Source organism: Rousettus aegyptiacus, unplaced genomic scaffold (genome assembly GCF_014176215.1).
Source record: "Rousettus aegyptiacus isolate mRouAeg1 unplaced genomic scaffold, mRouAeg1.p scaffold_m13_p_7, whole genome shotgun sequence".
Classification (NCBI taxonomy): domain Eukaryota; kingdom Metazoa; phylum Chordata; class Mammalia; order Chiroptera; family Pteropodidae; genus Rousettus; species Rousettus aegyptiacus.
The window spans coordinates 91,235,790-91,247,263 of NW_023416310.1; the positions used below are offsets into that span (position 1 = coordinate 91,235,790).

An 11,474-nucleotide genomic window follows, 5' to 3' on the forward strand; every position below is an offset into this window, starting at 1 on the left:
AGCAGTGCTAGTTCTCAAAATGATAAATGACAGTATATCAGGGCAATTAAGAGCATAGACTTTGGTATCAAAAATGACCTAAATGTAAGGTCTGATCCTGCCATGTATTAGCTGAGTAAACTTGGACAAATGATTAAAACTCTCTGAAACTCAGTTTCCTTGTCTGTTAAATGGATATAAAATACGTGAATTAATGCATATGACACAGTTAGCCCAGTGGCTGGAACACAGGTGCTGCCCTAATAGGCGGTCGTTTTTATTGTCGCTAATAATGACAGTAAGTATGACACAAAGGGAATTTGGCCAATGAAAAATAAGGAGGAACCCTTCCTTCCTTGCTTCCTTTTTATTCTTTTTTTTTTTTCTTTTAACGTGTTCAGTGAATAAGACAGATGAAATGTCGTGGGGGGTATGTAAAGTCATAAGGCCACATCTCGAGTTATCTAGAGTTTATACCAGAAAAAGTCACGTGGATGATCTGGAGGAAGGAATTTTATAACCACGGATGGATCGAAAGCTATGTTCAGCACAAGTAGCAAACCCAGGCATAGTGAGAGCTCATGATGTGAGAATGAAATCTTGCATATTTTGCTGCAATAAGATCAGTCTTCCAAATTGGGGGGGGGATTAAAAAAAAGATAACATTATAGGGGGGAAGTTGCTGTCCAGGATTGATGGGAAACATTTAACTGTCTCTGAGCCAAGATGTATGATTGATAAGACCTCTGACTGGAGCTCTTTCAAGGACTAGGAAAATGAAGGCAGCCTGGGGACCAGTAAATATTGGTCCGCTTCTTAAAGAAAAACTGAAGCTAGACTCCAGAAACTACAGACTCATGGCTTGAAATAGACCCTATTGAAATTCTAAGACAATTACGACAAGTGCATTACATGTCGGGCTCATTGTGTAGATTTGTACTCTTTCCTACTACCCTGTTTTAAGAGAGAGAATCATTTGTGAGCAAGAGTCAATGTTGTTTCGTTAAAAAATAATTTAGGCCAAGTAATATAATCATTTATTAGGACAGACTTACTGCTTGGTGAGGCTTTTCAGCAAAGCATTGGACAAAACCTTCCATGGGTAGGTCCATGCCCAGGTACACAGAGTGTTACCTGTTCTCTGGGTAGGTAGTGTGTACTGATGCACCATAATTCTGTATTTTAGCCCTACTCTGATAAAGTTGTTTTTTTGTCGTTGTTTTTTGTTTTTCGTTTTTTTATCTCAACTGAAGACCTAAAAAGGCAAATGATGCTGAACTGAAAGATCTAGGTAGCAATAGATTATCTGCACTTCCTACGTGCTTGTGAAATCCTTAAAGTCCAGTTCTACTTGGTGCCCGATAAGTACATCTGGAATGTTGACATCGTTATGATTTAGAATGCTCTCAATTCACTAAAATGATAGCATACCGATACAATGAAATTTAAGTAATATCATGTCTTGTAGTTTAGCTCGAACATAAACTGCACAGACGTAATGAAGAACCACAGGAACTGACAACCGTTTGTATCAAAAAGATGCAAGTTGGCAGCGAAGTCGATATAAGCCTGTAGCATATTACCATTGTCAGAAGTGCGCTTAACAGTGACCATATTCATAGAAGTAAACTAAACCGATGCTGAAGAATACACGGTGTGTCAGGCTCACTGTGTAGATTTGTGCTCTTTCCTGCTACCCTGTTTTGAGAGAGAGAATCATAGTAAGGATCGTGTTCAGAGGAGAGTGCCCAGTACAGGCGACAATCTGGAAACCATAATAAATAATGAACTATTAAAGAAAATGGGAATATGTAGCCTGGAGAGAGAAAACTTGGAGGACATAATTAGTAGAGGGAAGACTTTTAAGTGGGCCTGGAGGGCATAGCCATTCCACCGAGAAGGCAGATTTTGTCTGAACATTAACAGGCTCTTTCTAATAACAATAACAAGTCCTTTCGGTAAAGTTGCTCAGAAATAACACGGCCTAGCCGGTCACTGGCGATTCCTAAGTAGGAGCGAAGCAGCCGCCACCCTGCATTGCGCGGGGCCTTTTCTGCACTGGGTGGGCGCTCGCCCGAGCTCCTCCGTGGCATCCATTCCAGCTCTGAGATTCTGTGATCTTCTCCCCTCTCCAGGGATGCAGTGGAGTGTGGTGGCCAATGGGAGAGTCAGTGCCACCCCCCAGCAACTTCTCTGGTGGCTGCTCAGCCCAGTGACACTTAGGCCTCTGGGGCAGTGACTCAGAAGACAGCCATCCTCTGAGAGAGGGCCAGGTCCTAAGCTGCTGCGTGTGCGTGACTGCACCTGGTATTCTCTTCACTCGAGCGTTCCGTCCGTCCGTCCGTCCGTCCGTCCATCCGTCCGTCGGGGCAGGCACCCCATGCCCACCGGGCTTTTCCTCCGGGATTCCAGCAGGCGGCGTTTGAGGGAGTCAGAGGGCAGGACGGCCCCCTTGTTCACTGGGGTGTCTCCTCCAGAGATCCCCCCACGAAGGGATTGTTTGTTTTCATTTCCCAGAACTCCCTCTTCCTGGCATCTCGCTCTTGCCTCACACTGTCTGTGGTCACCAGCTTCTCCCCTAACTGTGCCTGGTTGGTCTCACTCGTGTTCCAAACACGATGGCTCACCGTGTCCTATCTATCTCAGTCATTGAAGTCTCTAAGTATGCCTCTTTGCTGTGCCCACTCGCAAGCACTGTCAAGACGCACCCTCCCCTGCCTGTCTCGGTCAGAGTCGCATTCCAGAAGCACACTTTTCTTGCTTGTTCACATCTGTCTCAGCCATTTCCAAACCACTCACTGTCTCATCTCTGTCCCGTTCTGTGCTGGACACTAGTACACGTTCCTCCCGGTGTCTGGGTCCAAACGCGTGTCCTCCCAGCCTGTCCCCATGTCAGTCACAGCTTCTATTTGCTCTTCCTCGTGTCCAGTGTCAGTCTTTCCCTGCAGGACACGCTCCGTTTATTCACCATGGAAGAAACTGGGGCAAAGTTCTACCCGAGGAAAATGGTCCCTGCAGTGACCTTGGAGGAGAGCAGGGCAGACAGCTTCCCCCCCAGTGCTGTGGCCTCAGGGCCCCGGGCTCCGAGCTGCCCGCCTTCCTCTCGAACTAGAGCAGCATCTTCTCCTGAGAAGCCTTGGGCTGGGCTGGCAGTATCGTAGTGTTTATTAAAAGACTTTGGAATCTTTCCCGTGAGCCTGCGCTGAGGTCCATGGTACCAATTTACAACCCTGGAATCTGGCCTATTGCTACCAAAGAAGAGAACTGTTGGGAGTTCCCACTGCCGACTCCTGTCACTCACTGCGATTCCCCGGGCGGAGCAGGCAGGATCAAGCAGTGCCGGGCAGAAAAACGGCGCCTGACTTAAAGTCGGAGAACCCTAATTCCAGCTCTAGCTCTGCTCCTAACATGCTGTGAGGTCTCGATCAGGCCCTTCCCTCCCTGGACTTCATTTTCTACATCTGTCAACTGAAGCTTGTACGAGGGGATCTCTAAGGACCCTCTTTGTCTCTAGGACAATGAAATGCTGTTGCAGCCATCTGCTACCTCGAAAAGCCATGGCCGGCCTGCCTTTGGACTGTTTAACAGAAACTAGACGCCTCGTTTGGGCCTTCTAGACCCTTGACCTTGCCAGCTTTGCCCTTCAAATTAATCTGGATGTCTTTCATCCAAAGTCGAGTCCATGGCTCTTGCAAGTTGCACTGAATGAAGATTGCAGAGAGGCAAATGCCATCATATCGCAGAGCCATGGGAGTTTTTCGCTTTGATCTTGGCTGTGATTTGATAGCATCTCAGGACTTTGTCATACTCTCTTTGTTTAAGAAGTGTTCGGCTATCATTTCTGTTGATGTTTACTTAAATTCTGGAACTGAACGAAGAAAAAGACTTTGGAATGAGGAAAAGAAGATTTCCCCAAATCATCTAAATGCCAAAAGAAAATCCTCTGTCCTGTGAAGACTTAATTTTACTGGAGAGAAAGTCATGCCTTCGGGAAGGGGAAAAGTCTCTAAAGAGAAATGTTGTTTAGAACTCTTGAATGCTGTTGAGAAATATTACAGCACGTCAAAGTGCTTCATGTAAGGCTGGGACTCTCGCTGGTCAGTGGAGCAGAATCACTGCGGAACTATGTTAGTCAATGATGAAGAAAGTTTATTGAAGTCCTACCTGGCATCCTCGCTCTGGCTGGACCGACCGCCTTTGCTTTTTCAAGTCTCTGTCCTCCATCGTTACTAGATTGGGGTTTGCTTAGGAGGCAACCACCATTTTGAGGATGATCCTTTTCTAATATAAAGGCGGGAACAGCAGGGTTCTGAGACCCAAGGCCCTGAACCTGGCGGTGAGACGCAGATTATCTGCTCCGACGGCTGCCCACACTGCCCACCACCTCCACGAGCACATGGTAAGGATGCGGGCAGCAGGGGAGCAGCACGCGCACTCAATCAATAGTGCTGACTTACTGTGTGACTCAGAACTAATAGCCAGACCTCTCTGGCCTCGGAGAATTTCTCCTGCCTACTTCACAAAGTTGTTGTGGCGATCAATGATTTTCGTGAAAATATTCTGTAAATCATAAAATGCTCTTCTGTATGTTAATCATTACTTTGGATGCTCCTGAGCTCTCGAGGACTACGAATTTCTTTGCCAAGAGGTGAACCAGTTTAGAGAATGAGCTTTGTATGTTGAAAAATAGTACTGAGGGGGCACCTTTTTTTGAGAGGGGTCCAGTCTTTCAGGTCCACCCCTCTTCATTTGGTTACTCCAGGTTGCGCAACACACATAACACTGTAAATTTATATGTCACAAACCCTCTCGTTTGAAGGGATTTTTTTTATTCTTGAAGTAAAGGAATAGGCAGAGAGAGATAGGGACTAATTTTGATAAGAATGAGCCTAACTTCATGTAACTTCAAAGTCACATGGAATAAATTCAAATGCCTTTTTTACCATGAAACCATTTATTCGGAGAAAAAGGATTCTCGAAATTATCCCCATCCTATAAATTCAACATAGGTATTTAAATTCTATGAAAATAACCTCAAATATGGACCAAATTTTATTTTGAGCAGCTGACAAGAATGTTATGAGTCTGCTAAGATACTGAACCAGATAACTTTTGAGATTTTTCCTAATCTGATAGTCTTTGTAAATGATTGTTGGTTACAGTTAATGATATTTAGCTAACACCTTAATTTTGTTTACATTTTTAATAAAGTAGAATTACAAGTGGGGCCACGTGTATAGGTTATAACGCACTGAGTCCCCTGTGTAATCGACATGTAAAGTACATGCGTAGCCTGTTATATAGAACATGGAACTTAAAGTCACATCATTTCAAAGGATTATACATTTTAATGATGGTCGTTATCTTTGGTTATGAAATCGTTAGTTATGCCTATGATTTATTAGAAGCTTGAAGCTTTGAAGGTACTTGGATTCTCAGTTCTAATTCGTTTCTAAGAAGAGAACCCTTGGCTTTATGATAATAAATTTTTTTGATGCAATTCCCAGGAATGTGTTCTGGAGAAAACAGGAGCCTGTACAGACTTGTTTTTTTTTTTTCAATTGATAAATTCTATTTATTGATAAACATGATTAAATTACATGTATGTTTATATTTGTGCATTCTGTACATGTTTACATAAATTATATAAAGAGGGAAATCTTAAGTCTTAAAACTAATAACTGAATTTTGAATACACAATAAAATACCAAAGCCAACCTCATGCCTCAGTTCCATGGAGCGTCTTCGTAACCTCGGTAGCTCACGCAGCCCAGCCCTCAGGAGCGTTGAGTGTTTGAAGCTGGAGAATATTCTGTCACCAGTGTCAGGTTCCCATCAAGGTAAAGCCAGAGCCCAGGACACCTAGATAGTATGATTCTACCTGTCTGCCTGTCTGCCACCTTCGTCAGGGCCCCACGCACTAGGATGTATCTCTCTGACATGGTCATCCCGGGAGTAGAGGGTGGGGAGGGATCCACCCCAGCCATTCTCGGGGCATACGCCATTGAGGTGGCATGGCAGCCATATACCCACAGGTCTTGGATTGAGGTTATTAAGCATGCGCCTCCTTGCTGAAACCTTTTTTGATGTCATGAGCCACCCAGGAGCCTGGAATCCAGCTCCCTTGCTCTGGGCCCCCTGGGATGTTAGGCCTACCTTGCATGTCAGTGGAATTCAAGTCCCATCACTGGTGAGTATGGAGCAGTGGAAAAACTCCTCTCAGCAGTCCGGGGATGAGTACTTGTCCCCGCTGTTCTGTTTAACCTTTGGGACCTCCATCATCTCACATATGAAATGCAGGGGATGCATAAGAGTCAGAATATCAAATTAGAAAGAAAGCCCCATCTCTGTCTGAGAATGACATTCTGAGCCTTCACTCCCTGTGAAGCATCCTGCACTGTGTCCAGGCAGAGAACTAGACCCCAGAAACTCAACTAACCTCTCCTGGGGTGACTCTCCCCTGCCTTGCTTTTTCCCCCAAATTGTCTTTCTTTAATTTGAAATAGCATTCCCCCAACCCATCCCAGGCGGAGAATCTAACACTGACTTAGTACTTACTATGTGCTAGGTAGTTTTTATTTGCGATACAGTTTAATTTTATCAACGGCACAAGAGTATTTAGAGAAACGAGATATTTTTTGGACATATACTGTGTGCCAGGGTTTGTTGCCAGAGATGAATTAATAAAAATACTAACAAAGTCTCTGCTCATCCTTGTCGGACATCAGAAAATGAACAAGGAGACATACATACACAAATTAGATAAGTTTAGATACTCCTAAGTGCTATAAATAACATGAAAAATAAAGACGAGACTGGGGTGTGTACGTTATCTAGGGGTAGTCAGGGAAAGTGTCATAGAATGAGGTCAGCCCTGTGACCTGAGACAAGAACGCTGGAAGGGAGTGAATCATGTGTTGATTGGGGAAATAGCATGTCAATCAAAGGGAACAGCAAACACAAGACTCTGAGGCAGAATGAGCCAGGCTTGTGTGGCCGGTGCTCAGTGAATGTCAAGAGAGTGGTATGAAATGAGATCAAAGAAGTAAGTAAAAGCTGATAATTTGGTAGCATTAGATAACCACTGATTAGTTACTTCCTATGTGCCAGGCTTGGCAGAAAGCATTTTATATGAAACTCTACAAGGTAAGTATCATTCTCCATTGCATAGATGAAGAAACTGAGCTGCACCTCAGAACCTGGAACTTCCCCAAGAACACAGAGATTACCTGGAGCTGGAAACAGGACCCAGACCCTGCCATGCCCAGCCTTTCTCCACCACACAGCACTTGCTGAGGGGACTAGATCCACTTGAGCCCCATTCTCTTTAGCAGCAAGAACCATCCTTGAAACAGGTGACTGATCTTCTCGTACATGTCTCCCTCTTGGCCTCCCTTCTTTCTCCAGGAGGCGTTGACTGTCTGCAAACAAAGATGCATTTAAACAGTGGTTCTTCATTGATTTTTAAATAAGCTAATTCCAGATAGCATCTAATTAGAAGTAAAAAAAAAAAAAAAAAAAAAAACCAAAAGAAAAAAATACAAAACAATTCTTGGCCAGCCAGAAAGTGGTTTGCTATTAAAACTATTCATTTTATCAGAAATAAGAGCAAATTCAATCTGGTTATATAATCAGATTATTTTTTTCCTCTGCATTTTCTTATCTCCATTCTGACTGACATCATCCTTCTGCAATTAATGTTATCTTTCATTTGGACTGAGACCTCAGGCTCTAAAACCCACTACAAGCATGCCATTTCCCTGATCAAAACCCTTAACAATTCATCGTTGTCTCCCAAAGTCTGGGCTCCCCATAGTTTTTCTGGGTCTACTGTTTACAGTTTTGCCTGCAAAAGCCTTCGCCCTGGCAAAGTAAGCAATATGCTCCAGGCTCCACTCACTTTCTCTTTGCATTTGCACCTCCTGTCTATTGGTCCTGATTTCTTTCCATTGGACACACGTCTCCCAGCATCTCTTACAAAGTCCGTCTCAAACGCCACCTTCTACTTGAAGTCTTTTCTGGCTCCTAGGACAGCATGAGGCTTTGACCTATGTCAGTCCCCAAAGCACTTTGTCCTTCTCCCTTGACATTTTGCCATGCTTTTCAGGGTAGTTCATTAACCATGCCCTGTCTGAGTGTCCCTACCAAATTTTGAGCTCCTTGAGGACAAGAGCTGATTTTTATTGAGCATCGTTTATTTTTTTTTATCACGTTCGGCTCGGATTTTCGTGTGATGGAGCTGTCCATAAAGTCATCAAATTTACTTCTTTGGAAGAATTTGGGGCTTTTCATTGTTTACAGCGTCCGCACTGCACCATCCCACTTAGCCCTTTCTGTCCCCAAATCTCACTGCTGCTCTGCCGCTTACTACGCCACCCACTGCAAAAGCTGCAGCCTTCTGATAAGAGAAAAACCTTCCTGTGACAGTTCTGAATAAAATCAAGATGTTTATCATATTTCTTGCAAGTAGCAAAAGGATTAGAGTTTTAAAATACCACTATTTTCCTGATTCATGGCGAGCTTTTTTTTTTTTTTTTTCATTTTGGGTCCTGTCTATCTATGAAAAGAACTTAAGCTTAAAGGTTTATATTTATAGGATGTGGTGAATCAGACTGAAGTTGCACGCGTTTACTTGACGTTGTATAATCCTAGGGAACACTGATCGCCATTTCACCAGTAATGGCATTTATTGAGACAGCACAGAGCGTGAGGTGAATGGAGAGAAGGGTGAGACCAGCCCAAGGCTGAGGAATGGACGCAGCGGGAGTTGCTCAGGCTGGAGTGTGACAGAGATGCCAGAAAACGTGTCCTTTCCCTCAGCATCCTTCCTAACTTGCTCCATGACTCTGCGCATGTACCTGCCCCTTGCTGGCTTAAGTTTTGCCATCTATAAATTGAGAAGCTTTGTGTGGTTAAGAGCTAGCTTTCTAATTAGATAGACATGGATTTAGATCCAGACTCTACTGATTACTGATTGTGTGTGGCTTTGACTAAGTCCCTGACGATCTAAGCCTCCGTTTCTTCTTCACGGGAGGGGAACGAGGGCATGTCCTCCAGAGTGTGGCTGTGAGGCGTCAGTCGGTCAAAGCTCATTGATAGTGGGGCACAGTCCTTGGCATATAGTAAGCGCTCACTGAAGTGTAGCTGTTAAACTATTGTCACTCTGGATTCTGTGACATTTGAAATTCCGAAGCCGCACGTAGAATCTTTTGGAAAGGGTACTGGGGAATCAGGGGTGGGGCAGTGGCGGTTTCTATGCCAGTTATCTACGCAGGCCGTGAACATTATTCAGGAGAAAATGGAGATGCTGGGGATTTGGTTATGGAGTCAGAGATGATAAGCATGGCGGGCAGGAAATAGAGTTTAGTTGTCATTCAGTGTCTTTTATGGGACACCTAAAATGTCTCTTTATCTTCTCCATTTCATGAGATTCCTAAGCAATAGTCACGTGTCGATATTCTAAGAGGGTTAAGGGACACAAGTTTTTGGAATGCCTAAGATTTGTCAGTACTACCTCTACACTTACATATCTTAGAACACGTAATCCTTAAAAGACTATTGACTAGATTGAATCCTAACTTCCCAACATGCTAGCTGTTTTTCTTTGGGCATGTTAATTAACTTCTCTGACCCTCAGTTTATTTATGAGTAGATAGAGGTGTTGGCACTACCGAACTTACGAGGTTATATAATTTCAATAAAATTGTGTGTGTGATAGCAATTAGAACGCCACGTGGCAGAAATTGGAAGGGTTTTTAAAATTATTATTTTCATTGTTATTTTATATAATAACCCCCATTTTGTGAATAAGTAAAAGGCACAAGGAGACCAAGTTTCTGAACCAAAGTCATGCAAGTAATAATGAGCAGAGCCAGGACACAAACTTAGATTCGCCTATCTTGAGAATCCATACTCTATTTTTCTGCCTGTGTAGAAGGTAAGAGAAGCAATATCATGAAATTTTGACGAGTCACTCCCTCCGAAATAAGAAGACATTTCATAACACGTGTGAGTGTCCCGGTAGCCTGAAAAGGTAGTCATTTAAACTGATCTGGAGCCTTGGATGAAAGGTCAGACATTATCTGTGTTTCAAAAAACTTGATTGAGGTCAGATCATTTAATTTCAATCGAGTCTTTCCCAGTGTCGAATGCCAGTAGGGGGTTACATCATTTCGTTCCAGCCTTAGTCTCCCAAATTGGCATGGTAATCATTAGTATATGGTCTTCTTGTCAACAGGGTCCAAATGGAGACCCATATGCTACTGCTTAATGATGACATTCTTGGCCAGAACACAGCCCACCCCACCCTCCACCCCACATTCTTTCCCCAAAGCCTTATACCAATCTCTTTATCATCCTCAGGAACTTGCCATGGAGAAGACTGTGAGTCATCCATTACTGAGGCTTTGTGAAAGGGGAGTCGAGCCAGGGTTTCATAATTTCAAGTGCAGAGCCCTTGGCTGGCTGAGCCAAGGTACCATTTCTGGCGAGACCTCTTGTCCCAGCAAGCCAGAGAGTGGGCAGTTGGTCAAGCGGATGTGAGTCAATGGAAGGAACCAGGAAAGAGTAGTCTTATCAGGGTCACCCTTATTACTGCATCTTCTCTCCTCAACACAGCTTTCCGGAACCATTGAGCTTATAAAAGGAAAAGGCCAAAGCCATTCCAGAATTCTGTCTCAGAGAGCAGTCAAGCAGTCTCTATTTATTTTCAAATTTCCTGGCATTTATTTGTTATTCAAACCTTCCTATTGCAGCGGATGGTTTCACTTGTGGTAGCCTGTATGATGGGGGTGGGAGGAGTGGGGGAAAACCACGAATTCTAATTTCACCTTGAATTCTGTCCTCACCAGCTGGATGACTTCTGGCAAGCCACTAACCCCTTCGGATCTCAAATTTCTCATGAAAAAAAAAAAATGCCCTCACCAACCTCACAGATATCAAATTGTCTTTATTCACTTGGCAAAAGTTTTTGTGCTGCTAGAGAAGAAATAAGTCGATAAATGTCCATTGGCCTTTTATGACTTCCACATTAATAGGTTAATCAAGACACAGTTTTCTAAAATGTATAGGACTGAACAACAAATGCTAAGTGTTACTACTACTACTATTACTATTATTATTATTATTAGTTCAGTACTCCAGGTGAGGAGTTATCTCTGATTGCTTTATTTTCTATTCTTTTCTTTTGAAAAGACCTATATCTAGTCTTTCCTCTCCACATAACTACCACCATCTTCTAATTCTTTTTTCTTTAAATCTATATGTTAATCTGTTTTTTTAATCACACGTAAACACATGACAACTAACAAAAAGTAAAGTAACAGCCTTCCTCTTAAAATCATACGATGAAAATTTCCCATATGCAACGACTCTACTCAAAAGCGTAAAGTGATCCCCAGTTGCTCATTTCTAGGTCATCCTCATGCACAACACGATGCCCAACTCAGAGATTGAAAATGGGCCAAGTTCCATTTCCTTTTCCAGCTGTCAGGTCC

General features: G+C 43.4%; 1 protein-coding gene across 4 annotated transcripts in view; it reads left to right on the forward strand.

The window, feature by feature from the left end:
* The window catches only part of HTR4 (5-hydroxytryptamine receptor 4), a 112,710-nt gene extending 106,950 nt beyond the window's left edge, over positions 1 to 5,760 (forward strand). For all 4 annotated transcript variants that reach the window (XM_016150326.2, XM_016150329.2, XM_016150327.2 and 1 more), the window contains one exon: positions 2,115 to 5,760. In XM_016150326.2, the coding sequence (XP_016005812.1) occupies positions 2,115 to 2,202 (88 nt within the window). In that variant the 3' untranslated portion in view covers positions 2,203 to 5,760. The remainder of the gene's footprint in view (positions 1 to 2,114) is intronic.
* Positions 5,761 to 11,474: the final 5,714 nt, after the last annotated feature.